Source organism: Myotis myotis, unplaced genomic scaffold, assembly GCF_014108235.1.
Source record: "Myotis myotis isolate mMyoMyo1 unplaced genomic scaffold, mMyoMyo1.p scaffold_m19_p_7, whole genome shotgun sequence".
In the NCBI taxonomy this organism is placed as follows: Eukaryota; Metazoa; Chordata; class Mammalia; order Chiroptera; family Vespertilionidae; genus Myotis; species Myotis myotis.
In genome coordinates this window covers 12,881,764-12,900,469 of record NW_023416379.1, presented here as the reverse complement: position 1 = coordinate 12,900,469, position 18,706 = coordinate 12,881,764, and the positions used below count along the sequence as shown (strand labels likewise).

The 18,706-nt window shown below is 38.4% G+C and overlaps 1 protein-coding gene across 4 annotated transcripts in view; it reads left to right on the top strand.

The window, feature by feature from the left end:
* The window catches only part of MAN1A1 (mannosidase alpha class 1A member 1), a 154,346-nt gene that overhangs the window by 41,744 nt on the left and 93,896 nt on the right, over window positions 1-18,706 (top strand). For 2 of the 4 annotated variants that reach the window (XM_036318139.1, XM_036318141.1), the window contains 3 exons: window positions 6,549-6,645; window positions 7,437-7,552; window positions 16,659-16,739. In XM_036318139.1, coding sequence (XP_036174032.1) covers window positions 6,549-6,645; window positions 7,437-7,552; window positions 16,659-16,739 — 294 coding nt within the window. Of the gene's footprint in view, window positions 1-2,144; window positions 2,181-6,151; window positions 6,176-6,548; window positions 6,646-7,436; window positions 7,553-16,658; window positions 16,740-18,706 lie in introns of those variants that run through there. The other 2 variants (XM_036318140.1, XM_036318142.1) reach the window with 2 other exon arrangements.

The window sequence follows — 18,706 nt, the reverse complement described above, 5'->3', positions numbered from 1 at the left end:
TCCTGGGAGGGACTTCTCCCCTCCTGCAGCCCTGTCCAAGAACCATCCAATGTAGCCTGTTGTGTATGACTTACCCTCATGGGCATATCTTCCCTCCCCACCCCCCCGACAGATTAGTCCCCAGATCCATCAGGCAAAGCCCCTACACACGCATTCCTGGCACAGCCAAGCTTTTGAGAAAGCCGATATGTAAACTTTCAGAACCAAAGTTGAGCCATCCTGTCTTACATCTGGAGAGACCTTTTGTAGAAAAGGTCTTCATTCTTTCTCCCTCCACCTTTGGATACCAAATAGTTGCATATCTTTATAAAGAGTTTGCATGTACTACATAGTTTGTCTGATTTTGTATAGATGAGCCCCTCTTGTTTGTCCTATATCAGTGATGGCGAACCTGTGACATGCGTGTCAGAGGTGACACGCGAACTCATTTTTTTTGGTTGATTTTTCTTTGTTAAATGGCATTTAAATATATAAAATAAATATCAAAAATATAAGTCTTTGTTTTACTATGGTTGCAAATATCAAAAAATTTCTATATGTGACACGGGACCAGAGTTAAGTTAGAGTTTTTCAAAATGCTGACACGCCGAGCTCAAAAGGTTCGCCATCACTGCCCTATATGTTAGTAGGAAAAAGTAGGGAGCTCTTTCGCATTGCAAAGATCAGAGACATGCTTGAGTTTTTAATAAAAATAGTTATAATGCCTATTATTTATCAAGCACTTACAGTGTGTCAAGTGATGTATTAAGCACTTTACATGCATTATTTTATTTAATCATCATAGTAACCAATGAGACTGGTATTCTTAATTATTTACATTTTATGGGAGCTGAAAGTGGACTCAGAGAGATTAATTGCCTCACTTAGGGTCAGTGATTTGAGAGCTCAGATAAGAACCCAGTTTGTCAGCTGCCACGCCCGTGTCCTGCTCTTCTTCATTCCTCCTCAGCCAGTGACAGGATTTTTCTATAAGGACACACAGGGAAGAAAGCAAACAGTCTCCGCAGCAAAGAGCCATGTTTCATGGAGTGGAGTGGAGGTGATTCATCAGCATTCAGACAGCAAACAGCATTGTTTGTCACCCACGGCAGCTCTGCAGGCCTAACGTGATTCCCCGTGTCTGCCTCCCAGCCTCCTCTTACTTTTTTCTCCTTGTCTTTTGTCTCATAGTTTCTCCCCATGGTTTCAGTTGCCCCTTGCCTCCTTCTATGGCTTTTTCTCTTTGTGTATTTATAGTTATCTGCTTCTACATCACTTTGGCCTCTGGATTCTCTGTCAGTATCTCCCAGTTACACTCCCACATGTAGGGTAGATGGTTAGATTGGTCCATGCGTGGGAGAGAGCTTCACACCTGAGTGCCTCACCTGCAAATCACATGGCCAGCTCTCAGTCGCCTGCCTTTGGGTCAGGTACCAGGCCCTGCACCAGTCAGCTGGGGCCAGGGACCCAGATCACACTGTATAAACTATGGAAATTTTGTGTAAGACCCGACAGCAAGGGGCTGTAAATGAGATTTGAACATGTAGCCGCGAAAGTCAAAAGTTGTGTGAGTTTTTTTAAGTTGAAATTTCTTTTTTTTAACTTTCGTTTTAAAAATTTAAGTATAGTTGGTATACAGTATTATATTACTTAATATTAGTTTCAGGTGTAAAAGTGATTCGACATTTTTATACCTTATAATGTAATCATCCCACTGTCTAGTTGTGATCATCTGTCACCATGCAAACTTATCACAATATTATTGACTATATTCCCCTTCAACTTTTTCATCCATCCCTCATCTCTCTGGCAACCATCTCTTTGGTCTCTGTTCTGTTTTTGTTTATTTGTTCATTTGTGTGTGTTTTTAGATTCCACATGTAAATGAAACTATACCATATTTGTCTTTCTCTGGTTGACTTATTCCACTTAACATAGTACCCTTTAAGTCCATTCATGTTGTAATAAATGGCAAGATTTTATTTTTTATTGCTGTGTAATATTCCATATATATATGGAATCACATAATCTTTATCCATTGTCCATCAGTGGACACTTAGGTTGTATCTTGGCTATTGTAAATCGTGCTGCAATGAACATGAGGGTACACAAATCTCTTCAAACTAGTGTTTTCATTTTCTTTGGACAAATACTCAGGAGTGGAATTGATGAGTCATATGGTGACCTGCCTGGCAAAAATGGTGAGATTTTTAAAAAGATTTTTAATGTGTCTTTTATGAATAACTTAAGATCGTATGAGTAAAGCATCAGTAGGTAAAGTATTTGCTAAGTTCAGTTTCTAGCAACAAAAATGTAACTTCAGAAATCAACACACACCTAGAGAAATTTAAGCATATTTTTATTTATTCCTGGCTTTGCATGTCCTTGATTAGGTCAGGTCATAAAATTAAAAACAAACTGTTAGGTACAACAGTAGAGCTGTGCACGACATTTAATTAGTTTTCTTCTTGTTTTCATATATATATAAACATTTATGAGTATGTAGGAAAAAGAGGTTAAGCTTCCATACATTGTCTATTAGATTATAAGCATGATAGAATAATGTACACTTCCCTTCTAGTCTTTTAGCATCTTAATATTTATAGTATAGCTGACCCTCAATAAATGACATTGCCTAATTACTCAGCCCTGATGCCAAATGAGAAGAAAGTGCTAATCAAAGAAATCTTATATAAGTACAGAGTCAAAGGGAAGTAATGCTGTTTTTAAAAAATATTTTATGTCTTATATCCAGCTCCTCTCGGTAAAAATAATGGGTTGCTATTATGAAATATTTTATCATTTTCTTTTATTTGTTTCCATTCATACCATTACTTCCACCAATGCAAATATAAATACTCAGGGGGAAAAATTGGCTTCTTTTCAATTTATCTTTTTTCATGAGGGTTTCAGTATTGCATTTGAAGTCCCAATCAGCATCTAGTGTAGGCCTATTTGAATCCTACTTGGGGTGTCAAGTTGTATAACCCTAATTAAATTGATGAAAGACTATAAAACAAAATGAAGGAGCCTGTGAAGAGAGGGGATTCATCCTATCCTCAGTTGGTAGTTAAATTTTAGAAGTGACCTTCTTGTCCTGTCAGCTCACAAGCACACTGAGTTTGGGGAGATTAAATGCCTGCATCCCCATAATCCCTAGCTGGTTAGCAGCTTAAATCTGTACAATAAAAGCTAGTAGCAGTTTGACGTTTTCAGATATTTGTACAAGTCATAAACCTGAGTTACAAAGTTGTTTTTACATATATATGACTTGTAAATTCAATCTCTCTCTCTCTCTCTCTCTCTGTCTCAGGCTTTAACACGGCAAACCATCTGCACAGGTCACCAATCACTGGAATTAGATTCCTGAAGAAACCGATCTTGATGCTCCATTCAGGGCATTTGACCACCTTGTTTTCATTTTTGTTTCTAACTTTAACTCATAGAATCCCATGGGATGAGGAACCCAGTTTGAGAAACATGTGACAGGAGCTTTAGAACTGTAGGAAACTAAGCAATTAGTGTCAAATTTTCCCTTGGGGGAAAAGCTAAGAAAAGCTAATATATACTACAGAGGAAACTCAAGTAGCACATTGTATAAATGATCATTTTTGACAAAGAAGCAGCCTTCTATGGGAGAGCTTTATGCTCCCTTGGAGTCATTAATAGTATATGGCACTAGCTTCCATTCAGTCCTGGAGCTGAAACAAATCATCATGATGGGTTTTTCTGTTCTTGGGTCACATGTATTCCAAAAACTTTCGAATTTATAAAGTATTTTTGGAAATTTTCAGGAATGGATAGTTTGCCAAGTGTTGCACGTTTAATAGGAGAACCAAATCAAACTCAGATGTATTCTTAAGGTGTTTTTGTGGATTTCATATACCTAGCCTTTCCAGAGGCTCATTGATTTCTATTTCTGTGATGTGGTTTAACTGATTTCAGCATAGGTTTAAAATTCAGTAAACGTGATTACCCACCATATGCCAAGCAGTGTGCTAGGTGCAATCACACAGACCATGTTCACATAATCCTTACATACACACCCTGTGAGAGTTTGTGATCCCAGTTTTCCTAGTAAAAAGAGTCTCCCAAAAACTGTGACTCATCCCTGATTATGTGACTAAGCAGTGATGTTATTGGGATTATAAGTCAGGTCATTTTACCCTTAAATCTATTATACTTCCCAATAAAATGAATTTATAAGGAGAAAATCTTAAAAACACTGCTTTATATGCATTTTATTGGTTGCTGGAAGATAAGTCTGATAATAAAAGGAAGAGCCTGGTGCTGACTCATTCAAGGAAAGTGATGCATTGTGTTGGGTAACAGCCTGGTCTTTGGAGCCAGGCGAACTGCATGGCCCTGGCTCCGTAGCTGTGAAAAAATGCCATGACTTCGAGTAAAGTTGTTTACATTTAACTTCCAAGCCTCAGTCTCTTCATCTACCAAATAACATAATACAACACATTTCACAGGGTTATGATGAGAATTGAATACAATATTGAACGTAGAGCATTTAGCAGAGTTCCCAGCAGATAGTACAGATTTTTTAAATTAAATTTATTGGGGCAACATCGGTTAATAACATTATATAAATTTTAGATGTACAACATTACAATTCAATGCCTGCATGCTCACCACCCAAAGTCTAGTTTCCTTCCATCACCGTACACTAGGCCCCTTTTACCCACTATGTACTCCCCCACCTCCATTCCCTCTGCTAACCACCATTCAGTTGTCTGTGTATACTAGTATGTGTTTGGGTTTGTTTGATTTGTTTGTTCATTTGGTACTTTTAGTTTTATATCCCACATATGAATGAAATCATATGTTTTTTGTTTGCTTATTTTTGTTTATTAGAGAGGAAGGAAGGAAGAAGGAGAGAGAGATAGAAACATCGATGAGAGAGAAACATCAATTAGCTGGCTCCTTCATGGCACACACTGGGGATCAAGCCCACAACCTGGGCATGTGCCCTGACTGGGAAATCAAATCAGCGACCTCTTGGGTGCATGGGTCAACCACTGGGCCACACCATCCAGGCGAAATCGCATGGTTTTGTCCTTTTCTGTCGTACTTATTTCAGTTGGCCTAATACCCTCAAGAGTTCCATCCATGTTGTTGCAAATGACAGTATTTAATCTTTTATGGCTGGATGTTATTCCATTGTATATATTCACCACACCTTCTTTATACAATCATTTGTCAATGGACACTTGGGTTGTTTTCATATCTTGGCTATTGTAAATAATGCTGCAATGAACAAAGGAATCACAAATCCTGGTAGCCATTATTAGTAGCAATTATCCTGAGATAGGGAGATAATGTACATATTGGTTAAAGAAAGATGTTAATTATCATTTTCAGGGACATCTGAAGACTTTCTTATTCATAAAATTGAGTTGATCTCACTGAAGATATTTAGTGATAAATAGCCCTTATATAGTATTTATAACTTTGTGATGCTTTTTAAAGAAATTTTAAATATGGAGCCATATTATAATATTTTCAGAGTATGTCCATATTGTAATTATTGTTGCTAACAGATTGGGAATAGTGACATGAATAAGTTCTATATGGGGGTGGGGGGAGTCCCTCTTTTTAAAAAATGTATGTAAACATAATTACATATAAATTCGTTGAGTCATTAAAAAAATTTATCAAACTATTATACAATAGTTATACAGCCATTTTGACAAGCTTTTAGAACAATTCCTCCTCTTGAAAATTATTCACTTTCTATTAGAGTTAATGTCTCGCAGAGTACATCAAAACTTTGTCTATCAGCCAGGAGAAGTTAATTTGGTTTTCATTATATATAGATAAGTTAATTTTGTTAAAAATAATAAAAGAAAAGACTTATGCAACTAATGGTGACAGAGAGGTTTGGACCTGAAAACATTCCTGGTACAAGGAGTCTATATTGGGAATACACAGGGTCAGTCTTCTGTTACATAGGTATACACACATATGTATACTATTAAAGATTGGTTATATTAAAATAAGCAAGTTTTCCAAAATCAAGATATAACCATCGAGTTTTATATTTTTTCCTTTCTTGCAGATATTTAAAAATACTTCTGTATAGATTTGGTCAAGATAAATCAAAGTGTTCAAATGATAACCTTGGATATTTGTCTTGGATGTTTGTACTATACCTTGAGATTAAAAGTACAGAGAATCTTATACAAAAGTATGAATTTTAAATATAGAGTCTTTTCAGATTTAATCTGTCATGAGAATGAAATAGATAAATGTAAGAATGGTTTATCCTTTTAAGGATAAACTAAATTTCTCTTTCTGGAAATGGTCTTTTGAAAATGATGTATATCTTAAGTAGGATAAAATGGATTCAAAAAAAATCTCCATTTGTAAACATAAAGGGGTGATGTATATATATGTATGTACGTGTTCTAGCTTATTCATATCATTGTCACAATTTTAATTAATCGTCTTTTAAACTAAGCAGTGAGTTTTAATATTTTAACCTTTAGGTCTTTAACATATGATCTATTCTGTAGCAAAAACATCTCAAATTATAATCCCATTTTCATTTCTTTTCTCAGATGATGAAACATGCTTGGTATAACTATAAACAATATGCCTGGGGATTAAATGAGCTGAAACCTGTATCAAAAGAAGGCCATTCCAGCAGTTTGTTTGGTGAGTAGAATATACTTTGTGTCACTTGTCACAATTCAGTGACAGTAACTTCTCCTAATTGGCTGAACTTGTGGGTGGTGGAGATGTTTGTGTGATCCTTCTGACCACGTTGCTAGGAAACTTGCACACCTGATGGAGTTATCTGCAAAGACCATCCTTCAGACAGAGCACCCGTGCAGAGTAGAACCACCTGCATACCTTAAAAAATACCTTCCCGAGATTCTCATCTAATGGGTATGGGCGCAGCATCATGATTTCTAGATCCCGAGGTATCACCCAGCAAAGGAGCATTTGGTCTGCTTCGTTACCTACTAGGTAGGCGGGTGGGAGGAAGGGGAGAATCAGGGCTTCAGAGGGAGTCAAATTCCATTTTAGAGTACTGGTTTCTTAGAGCTCTCACTAAACAATTTTAGAGCTAATTCTATTTAAACAGTTTTACACAGGTATGCTTTGATATAATCACATTAAAAGGAACGCATTGCCCCTGTTTTTTAGGCCTACTCTTTTCTCGCTAGAGAATGCAGTCACAAATGAAATTTCTAAGAGATTCATTTTCTACAACTCAGAAGAAACTAAAGATTAGTGTATCCATCTATAGCCTGTGATAATTGTTTGACTTCTGTGCAGTTTTTTTTTAATTTTCCTTCACTGAAAGAATTTTAGACTGTGTTCATTATTACTGTTTATTAATAAATTCAGTATTACCCTCTCCCTTCCCAAGGTTGGCCAATTTTCATTTAAGTATCTGTCAAAATTAATTGATTGAATAAAAATTTTTCTGATATTTTCAGGAAGTATCAAAGGAGCAACAATAGTAGATGCCCTGGACACACTTTTTATTATGGGAATGAAAGATGAATTTGAAGAGGCAAAATCATGGGTTGAAGAAAATCTAGATTTTAATGTGGTAAGTTAAACAGAAGTTGCCAATTCAGTTCTTAAATCTCAGTTAATAGGAATAAATTATGGCATTGGGAAGGTTTTGTGTTGTACCCTAGCAGAAACAAATAATGCAACTTCTAAGTAGTATCATACTATACTAGAGGCCTAGTGAACAAAATTTGTGCATTGGGGGGAGGGGGGGCGGTGTCCCTCAGCTCAGCCTGCATCCTCTCCAATCTGGGAAGCCACAGGGGATGTCTGACTGCAGTCGGACAGTCGGACATCCCTCTCACAATCCTGGACTGCTGGCTCCCAACCGCTTGCCTGCCTGCCTGCCTGATTGCCCCTAACCGCTTCTGCCTGCCAGTCTGATCACCCCCTAACTGCTCCCCTGCCGGCCCGATCACCCCCAACTGCCCTCCCCTGCCGGCCAGGTCACCCCCAACTGCCCTCCCCCGCTAGCCTGGTCACCCCTAACTGTCCTCCCCTGCTGCCATCTTTGAGGGCATGGCAGTCAATTAGCATATTCCCTCCTTATTGGCTGTGGGCACTGCCATCTTTGTGGTGGCATGAGGGCCAATTAGCATATTCCCTCTTTATTAGATAGGATTCTTGTCTTCCCTTACTACACAAATATGTATCTGTGTTCATTTTGGGGGCAATTTAAAAGAAAATAGAAATTAATATTTATCGAGACCTACATGTGCCAAGTATTCAAGTCCCACATCTACCCTGTGAGTTAGGAATTGTTTTCACACCTTTACAGATTAGAAATCTGAACCAGGTGATTCTAGGCTATCTCATTTAGTCTTCGTGAGAACTGTACAGGGAAATGACGTTTTCCCTATTTTTGTAGATGGATACACCAGACCGCACAGCCAACTAACCACGTCACAGATGTGAGTCAACAGCTGTGTGATCTAACGCTCATACTTTCGCACTTCGTATGTTTAACATTTGTTAAGGGGAGCATAGGGTGCCATATTGGGAACTGCAGTTTAACAAAAGACCACAAGAGAAACTGAAATAGAGAAGTTTATTACTCACACGTCCTGACGATGTTCTAGGCTTGCCCCCAGGAGCCACATAGGACTGTCAAAGCCGAGTACAGACAGACTGAAAGACAGGAACCCCGTGCCTTTATTAGGCTGGGTAGAGTGGCTAGGAGTTCCCAAGCTAAAGCCAGATTGCTCCATTCAAACCAAAAATAGTGGGGTTTTGATAAGTTCTCCCGGTGTTTTTTCTAAGGGGTACACACGAGGAAGGCCCTGGGAGGCTGGGGAATCTTATCACAAGGGCTGTCTGGGAAGTCGTATTAGGAACTTGCATTTGCTTGTAACTCCCCGGCTGTTATCTAGGCCATGCACTTGTGTGAGGGGCTGAGAGAGGCTGATTTCAGTGTCAGGCACCCACAGGTCACTTGATGGCACAAAATGGCTGCAGAGCAGTCATTCCATGGAGCAGCTTAGCTAAACTCTCGGCAGTATCCAGCAGCGCGGCACCCACTTTCTTGTAAATCAGGCTTCAAAATGTGTTGACTGAATAGCCTCAACTATAAAATTGTGTCAATATATATTTTAAATATTTTTTTAAGAATTTGTATATTTACTATTATTCTTAACAAAACCCATGTACACGAAGGGAAAAGGTTCGGAATTAAGGATGGGGGACACTTCTGCTTCCTGAGGACTTTGACTTGGAAGGAGCAAGAGCTTTCCAAGTAGGCTTTGTAGTCAGGTCAGGTGTCTGTGGGGCTGCTTAGATCTGCAACTACTTCTTTTTTTTTTTTTTAATGTATTTTATTAATTTTTTACAGAGAGGAAAGGAGAGAGATAGAGAGTTAGAAACATCGATGAGAGAGAAACATCGATCAACTGCCTCCTGCACATGCCCTACTGGGTATGTGCCCGCAACCCAGGTGCATGCCCTTGACCGGAATCGAACCTGGGACCTTTTTCAGTCCGCAGGCCGACGCTCTATCCACTGAGCCAAACCGGTTATGGCTGCAACTACTTCTTTAAGAGTTCGAAGACATACCAGGTGATTCATTGACTATCTCATTTAGTCTTCGTGAGAACCGTACAGGGAAATGACGTTTTCCCTATTTTTGTAGATGAAGAGGTGCTTGCTTAATCTGCCCCAATCATGCAGCAAGAGCTGTGGTTTGAATCAGGTCTGCCTAACTCAGTGAGCCTGTTTCTCTTGGAGAGGAAATGCCAAGTGTTGAGAAATACATACACTGACAGAATTTGAGTCCTCCAAGGTTAGGCGTGCAATCGTAGTAGCACAGTGCTCATTACGTGCATTGTTCCATAGGTGTTCCATTAATATTAATTAAATGAATGAGAAGCCAAGCTATGTTGTCCTACTTCCTGACAGACTCCTCTGGAAGACCAGCTGTCAGGGTGCAAGGGTGGCTGTAGTTTTTAATATGGTTGAAATGATCTGGACTTCAAGTGCAGTTGGTCTACTTGTTTTTTTACCTAACCTACCTCCAGAATGGATTGGTGGTGGCTCCTGTTACAGGAAGATCATTAACATAAGGCTGAGTGATCAAGAGTTTCGTATTGGGGCATTTCTAAATCCAGTATTGAGCTTCCTGTTCTATATGGTCACTCTCCAGAGGTATTGCTTACGTAGATCCTCACATGAGAAATATTGAAAATCATCTTCAGTAATGAATTTTATAGACTACTTAGACATTTTCTCCATATAACAATGTCTTATGTCAACTCTTAGAAAAGGCCAAAGCGACATTAAAATGATCCGTAAGAAGCTTTGTTCTGCATTGAGGTAAAGTAATATCACTGCGTGAGAGGCCAGGTGTTGAGAATGACAACGGAAAGATGATTAGCTTGCTCCAGACGCTAACTGGCAACACACTGAGATAGTGATCTTCGGCACACACCTGGATTGTACTTTTGATTGTAATGAACACCATATGTTTTAGATAACAGAGATACTTGTAGCAAAAGTGATTTTATTTTTTAAAGTTCCAAACTGTTCTCTTATCTAGTCTGAATGCCACCCTACTTTACAGGGAAACAAGCTGTAGGGTTTGCTATCCAAAGAATGTAAGTTGACCTCAAGAAGTGATTTGGGATTTTCTCAGATGCCTCTTGAGTACTTGGCTTGGGTCCAGAGCTCCAGGCCATACAGCCTGAAAGAAGCGAGTTTTGCCTCAGTATTGCTCTATGGATCGTCTGTCTGAGAGCAGCATTACATCCCAGTGGGGAGGGGGGCACATAACTAAGTTTACTGTCCTGTTGAGTGGAGTTATTCAGTGGTTTCCATCTGAATGCTAATCAGTGCTTGCCTAGAGGGATGGTTTGGGTTTTGGCTTTAAGAGGATATTGAGCAGTTCTCTGACCGCTATTAGTGATGGATTGGACTGCTACTTGAGGCCCTTCTTGACCTACCCGGTAAAACCAACCTATTAACATCGAAAAGATGGTAATTTGTCTGTCTTTGTGAACTTAACATTCTGTTCATTTTAAAGGGTTTATTGTGTTACTTAAATATGAAATTAAAAGCCGCTAGGACATATGTTTCACTAAGTTACACTGTTTAATATTGCAGTCTAATCTGTTAAAGGAGTTTTATACATATTCTTAATCCTCAGATGTACCATTTATAAATAAAGGTGTATACTAAGCATATACTTTGAAGTACCATTTATAAATAAAGGTGAATACTAAGCCTAAACATAGGCAAGGCTTATAGGCAGTTACCTGTCTTTAATTAGTGGCTTTGAAAAGTCTCATGTTGTTTCTACCATGTTTTTCAGTAAGGTAAAGCACAGTTATAATACATGTTAGTAGTGGAAAATTATTATTAAACACAGTTGCTGCATTGGATTGTAGTGGTACAGTTATTATTGCACAGAGTTAATATTGGATGGTAGTCGAGCAGTTGTTATTAAACATAGTTATTGCATTGGTTTGTAGTCGGGCAGCCTGCTTGCATCTTACATATGGGAACAGGCTGCGAAACCCAGGCTTATAGTTCATTGAGTAGAAAGCTGACAGGGAGTTGGGAAGAAGAGCTAGCAAATGAGTACTCTCTGAGAATTATTCCCCTTTAAAAAGAGAGAGAGAGAGAGAGAGAGAGATAATTACCTTTGAAAAACGTCTCTCAGAATTAGTATTGAACACTAAAAGTAGAATTAACATATTTTTGAAAATAAAAGTTCTTTTTCAATTTTATGTAATCAATTGGATGTCAAGCTGTGTGGAGTCATAGGATAATAACTAAGGAGAATTTTGGTACAAGTTTGATTCTAGATCATTATAAGGCTTGAAAGTGCAAAGCAGCAATATATCTGTCCTATAGGGAAACTTTTGCCTTTATAGTTCCTCAAACAAAAGGAAACTGGCTGGATTGTTCTCAAGCCTAAATGTTAAATGTGTTAGTGTAATGGTCAAACCAGTTACATCATTTATTGAGATCTATTAAAGTAGGTCACTTTATAGAGAATTTTAGTGAATAAATTGGTTATAAAAAACACAACCTAATGAATTTCTGAGTTGTTTTAAAAGCTACCTTGTCTAGCGGGAGGAAGTTGGTCTTTCATGCACTTGTTTTGAAATGGTCACTTCCCCTCTCTCCCAGGCCAGGTTCTTCATGCCCATGAGCTCACGGTCAGTTGATTTGCAGAAAGCCTTTTCCAGTAGAGAAATACGGCATCATGTTAAGGACTGGGGGAGGGAGGTACACAAAATGATTTACTGGCTTAAATTCTGTTTTTCATTTTAGAAAGCTTTCTCGGTTTAATAGTTTTGCATAGATGGAGAGTAAATCAAAGGACAGAACTAATAGGGAAAGGGATAAACACTAAAGGTGGAAATGATCAATCTAAGACACCCCAGACAATTGGAGACATTAGTACTGAGGCCTCATTTTATTGTGGTTTGTAAGACTCAACTCTTGTTTTTAGGTGTAAACTTAAGTTATGCCATCTATTTTATTAAATTTCTATATGAATCTGGTTAAGTGTGCTCTTTGGTTCAAAGGCTGTTGGTAGAGGAAAGTCAAAATGAAAGATCAGTGACTCCCAGCCCGATTTTGTGTGTGACGATGCCTTTAGCCAAAAAATGTCCGCCTTCCCCTTGCTCATCTGCTGTGATATTAACTAATAGGTGTGTGCAATTTAAACAGAAGACAGGATCCGCATCTCAAGCTGAAACTCACATATGATGTGTACTAAAGGCCCTGGAATACATAGGGCAGATTCCTGGAAAGCAGACATGGATGAAGGAGATGGAGAAGTTCACCTTCCTTGTTAGGATAAGTCACACAAGATCTTAGTGTCACCGGCTGGTAGGGTTTGCCCTCCTCTCGCATGCTGTCCTCTCTCTGCCCCGGTTCCTCTTCTGTCATTAGGGCGAGTCACTGGAAAAATTTTAGAACATCTTAAAAGACACTGCCTGAATATTAACAGGAGGTACATATTTATTTAAATGTAATAAGATTATATTAATGGAAAATGAAATTAGAAGCTTATAAAAATGGCCTAAAACCTTCAGATTGTAGAAATTTACTTTTGGAAATCAGATGTCATAGAAATTATATCAAGCTCAAAAGGAAGTTTGGCCAGAATTCTATATTTCAAAAGAGGGTTTTTGGGGTGTTTTGTTTTTTTTTTTTTTAGCCATTGAGAAATATGACTCCCCTGAGGGTCAGAGATGTATCAGTTTGCATTTCTACAATTTCGAATATTATGATTTTGGAGTTTCCGATTTTTCAGCAACCTCTGTGGAAGATCATTTAGGCTGAGCTGCTGTACGGTCATAATGGCAGCAGCTCACTGTTGAGTGCTTGACCTGTGCCAGGTATTGTGCACAGCGCCTCACACTCACAGACTCATAGTGCCTTGTAAGGAGAGCATTGTTCCTTGTGCAAATGAGAAAACCAAGACTGAGAGAGAATAAGTTCCTTGCCTGGGATCTCACATTTCAGCTAGCTTCCAAGCCAGTCTTCAGTCCCAGGTCTTTCTGAGGCATTTCTATAGTCTGCTCAACAATATGGTCAACCAATTTGTTGCAGTGGACGAATCATTATCTTCTTTCGCCTGAAGATCTGTAAAGAGTGTCAAAATTTCAGTCTTCTGACCTAAAATGTAGTGTAGCCCAGAAAGTGGAAATGAAGGTTTCTAAATAATTTATATTTCACTTTGAGAAAAAAGAAAGGAGAAAAAATTATATGTTGGGAATTCAAATGTAATTCTGGTTTTCAAAAGGAGAGAGATATGATGACTGTTTAGTACTACTGATGGTGATGTGACCTTCCTGAGCCAGATTTGTAAAGACAAGGACAGAGCAATCACTGGGAAGGGCATGGATTCACTCGCAGCCAAGTTTGCTTCTTGCACAGGCTCACTAGACTGTTAGATCCATGAAATCCAAAAGACAAACCTACTGACCTTGATTGAGCGTGGCACTTTGCAAGGTTACTTCGATATCTTACATGTAGAGCAGGATAGAGTTCTAGAATACATGGCTGGACCAATAACTAATTGAACAACTGTACCTAATAGGTGATCGATACATAGTTTAATATATATTTCTGGTCATGTTTGAAATGGCTCAGTCCTCTACCTTGCAATGATTCTTATCAGATGTCTCTATAAAGGCCCTAATTATCTAAAATTTTTATAGAAGGAAGAGAGAATACATGTCTAATTAATCAATAACCAGAGTAAGAATATAAAAATCACCTTAAGCTTCAGTAGGCAGAATTATGGAGGACTGTTCTCAGGTTCAAAATTGAAGAACACAATTACAAATTGGGCGTCATACAATTTGAGGGTTTAGAGTCATTAGATTTTATTATTAGACATTATGACCCTTAGACATACAAAATACAGCTGTGTGATCCAAAACAAATTAATGGATTCCCTTTTTCTTATCAATAATTTTGTGGAATACTAAAACTTTTACGAATATTTACATAAACTCATTCAAAGTCATACACCTCACGGATAAATTGCACCTATACAGGGTGCTTTTAATCAAATTATATTAGACATATGTTCCAAATTATGAAATACAACTAAACAACTCATCACAGATTGTTTTATGATATTTTTGCTTAACTCTGGCCCAGTAATTCTTCCTCCTTAGGGAGTTTACATAATCTTTTTGTAGGAAATTTTTTGGAAAAAGTTTTTTAACTTAAACAGTTACTTAGCTTTAATTGTTAGATCCTTATACCTTTTCAGAGATCATTTGTGAATTAAATGAAAATATATCTCCTTTATTCCTCTGGAACTGTTTCTTCCCACTATAATGTAGACTCCATGAGTTTGAGGACCTGTCAGTCTTCATTGCCATATTCTTAGAACATAGAAGTTGGTTAATAATTGTTTGTGAAAGGAAATAAGATCTCAGATGATTTTGACTAAGTTTATCTACCAGATATTTACTCCATATATTATAATTTACTATTCTCCCCCATGATTATCTATAAATGGTTTGATGTTAGGCAGAAGTGAACAATTACTGAGTAGGCCAAGAGAATATAAAAAGAAGCTAACTAAAGCTTAAAGTGTACTGTGAATCTATTGTAGGTTCATTTTATTAAATTATCTAGTAAAAGGATGTAAGACAAATCCATTTAGTAATCAGATATAATAAAATAATGAAAGTATTGGCAGTAATGACTGTTATGCCACAATGATATGACTATTAATAGAGACTTGGTGCATTATCATGTTAGCTGATATTGGTAGCAGAGCCCTGGACCAAGAATTTAGTACTCAAGTTCAAATCCTGATTCAACTGCTTATTAGTTGTCTGACCTTAGAAAGTCATAGTGACCATTATAAATCTCAGTATCTCCATTTGTAAAATGGATAGCAGTTATTTCAGAGGGCTGGTGTAAGGCATAAAAGACATAGTCCATGTAAAGAGATTAGCACAGGATCTGGCATAGTGTAAATAATAATAATAAAAGCAAGCTATTATTGATATAAATGAGCAGTTTCAGCAGCGTGCCTCATATATATGATTATCATCTCCTTCATGCAAAGATGAATTTCTTCTCAGAGGCTGACCCTTCCAGGCTGCAGGCAGACAGTTGGGAACAGCACTAGACCCAGGTCTCCCAGCTTAAAATCTGATTTGCATTCTCACTGTGCTACTTTAACATGATGCAAGAAGGTTACTAGAATAATGGTGAATTGCCAGCCAAAGTGTGAGTCCAAATGGCCTTGCAGGAAGAAAAAGCAAATGAATAAAAGGAGAACACAGAATAGAACAACAGAGTGCCCTGGCCCTAGTGCACCTGCACAAATAGAGAACACTGAGCATTGTAAATGCTGTTGAATAGAGAGAGGAAATAATATATCATAAATCCTATATAATAAAAGATTAATATGCAAATCAACCAAACCAGGGGACAGACACTCAATGCAGGAGCTGCCCCATGGTGGTCAGTGCGCTCCCACAGGGGAAGCACCGCTCAGCCAGAAGCCGGGCTCATGGCTGGCAAGCACAGATATGGTAGCAGGCAATCAGACATCCCCTGAGGACTCCCAGACTGCGAAAGGGCGCAGGCTGGGCTGAAGGACACCGCCCCCCCCCCAAGTGCACGAATTTCGTGCACCAGGCCTCTAGTATTTTTATCATTGAGATTTTGAGTCAAAATTCTATCTATGTATTTTAAGAGAATTTTCCCCTATTATATATAAACTAATGTCCTAATGCACAAATTTGTGTACAGGTGGGGTCCCTCAGCTTGGCTGGTGATCGAGGCCTGTCGGGGGCCAGCTGGCTAAGGGGAGGGACCCCAGGAGGTTGGCTGGCTGGCTGGGTTGGAGGGAGGCCACAGGAGGTTGGCCCGCCAGGGGGAGGGGCCACGGGAGGTTGGCTGTGGGAGCCCACTGACCACCAGGGGGCAGCTCCTGCGTTGAGCGTCTGCCCCCTGGTGGTCAGTGTGTGTCATAGCGACTGGTCGATGGGTCGTTCCAGTCGTTCGGTCATAAGGGTCGCTTAGGCTTTTATATATATAGATCTCTCTGGGCGAGCATATATGATTTGAATAAAATTTAAAGATTTAGTGCATTTCTCACAATATTTTTCTCAATTGTATACTGTTGTTTATGTATGTACCTCCTTTTTTTGTTTCTACAGAATGCTGAAGTTTCTGTTTTTGAAGTTAATATACGCTTTGTTGGTGGACTACTCTCAGCCTACTATCTGTCTGGAGAAGAGGTAAGGAAAAGTGTCACACAGATGGGAATTACAAAGTGTCTTAAAGTTACATTTTTAGGACAAAATATGCTTTGGGGAGTATATATTTAGGGGGAATGTACTGAATATTCTTATTTTTATGGACTTCTAGCATACACTGAATTTTACATAATATGTACTCATTAGTTTGGCAGAACATGTTGTCAGGAAATGGTATACAATGCCTTTAAATAGCCTGGCTCCATTATGTTACATATAGTGTGACTATCACTACAAATTTTATGTGTTTGTGGACAAAATAAAGAGGTTTAGTGCAGTGGCAGGCTTGTGGGTGAATTTTTCTCTTTAAAAGTTATTTTAACACTTATAATGTTAGCTCAATAAAAACTTTTTAAAATGAAGAAAGCTTGGCAAGCAAGATATAAAAATTACAGTATTTAAGAAATTGAGGGGGCGAGTGAGAGCTCAGCTTTCCAGTGAGGGTCCTGCAGGCCAGTGGCCCTGTGCGAAGTGCTTTGCAGCTCTTCCTGGGTGAGTTAATTCACTGTCTGCAGCTCAGTGCAAAGCAGGAGTTTTTTATTTAGCTGCATTTTGTTGGTTGATTAAAAAAGGATTTTTTATATCATTCTGATAAAGAACACAGATTTTCTTGAAAGGTTTTGGACTTGGACCTCGCCTGTGATGTTGACTGTTAAGAGCTCAGGTCAAGGAAAAGTAGTCTTGTATTTCAATAGCATGTCAGTCAGATTTGTGTTGGCCTCAGCGTTCCAGCTGGAGGAAGAGTGGATCTCACCTGGGGTAGTATTTCATGTATTTTCATGCTCCTTCAAACAGATTAAGCGAGCAATAAATGTATAACAAGAAAAACTGCTTTGACATTGTCCTGTCTCTCAGGTTCTTAGCCATAATAAAACAGCCCGCACAATCTTAACATTTTCTCTTTCTTTAGATTTTACTCCACCATAGAGCTTTTTAAAGTTATATAGATGGCTTCTGTATTCCCCTATATCTGTCCTTTTTCCATCCTTTATTTTTTCCATCATCATTTATCCCCTCTATGTCCTCTTCCACCTCCACCTGCTGCACCCCAGCCATCACCACACTGTTGTCCATGTCCATGAGTTCTCTCTCTTTTGTCCTGCTTACATGTTAAGGTATATTCTTCATTATGGACTTTGTCACCTTTTCAGCCAGGGTAAAGAGACCCTCTGGTACGCTATGCCTCTTCTCTTTTGCCAGTCCCAAATAATTTTACTTGTCCAGCTTGGTTTAGACCAGCCGTGGGCAAACTACTGCCCACGGGCCGGATCCAGCCCGGTTGAAATGAATAAAACTAAAAAAAAAAAAGACCGTACCCTTTTATGTAATGATGTTTACTTTGAATTTATATTAGTTCACACAAACACTCCATCCATGCTTTTGTTCCGGCCCTCCTGTCCAGTTTAAGAACCCATTGTGGCCCTCGAGTCAAAAAGTTTGCCCACCCCTGGTTTAGACTGTTCTTAGCATTAAGCCAGGGAATCCATGCTTCTAAAAAGTCATACTTAAAATTACCCGATGTTATTTTAGTTAACAGATTTCTGCTTTTAAAATACTTGTCTTTGAGTATCTAGTGTGTGGGTGTTCTCATTGTTTTTCACATGGCATACTTAGGATGACCTTGGTCTTAACTTTCTTCATCATTTATGTGGAGGTGAGCTGAAATATATCTGAGCTCAAATAGGAGAGTCAAGTGTACAAAGAGAAATAAATGTATTTCTTCTAAATATGCATCATGTTTACTTAGGATACTTTTTCACTCGTAACAATGTTTTAATTTTATACACATTTATTTCTATATATGTGCATATTATAGACCTATAAGTATTTACATACTTATATAAATGTAATACCCACAGATGCTATAGTTTGCTTATAAAGTCATTTGCCTATGACCTTAGAAGGTATTTTTTAAAATTCTATAGTTAGCTAAGCTTAGTAAACAAAGT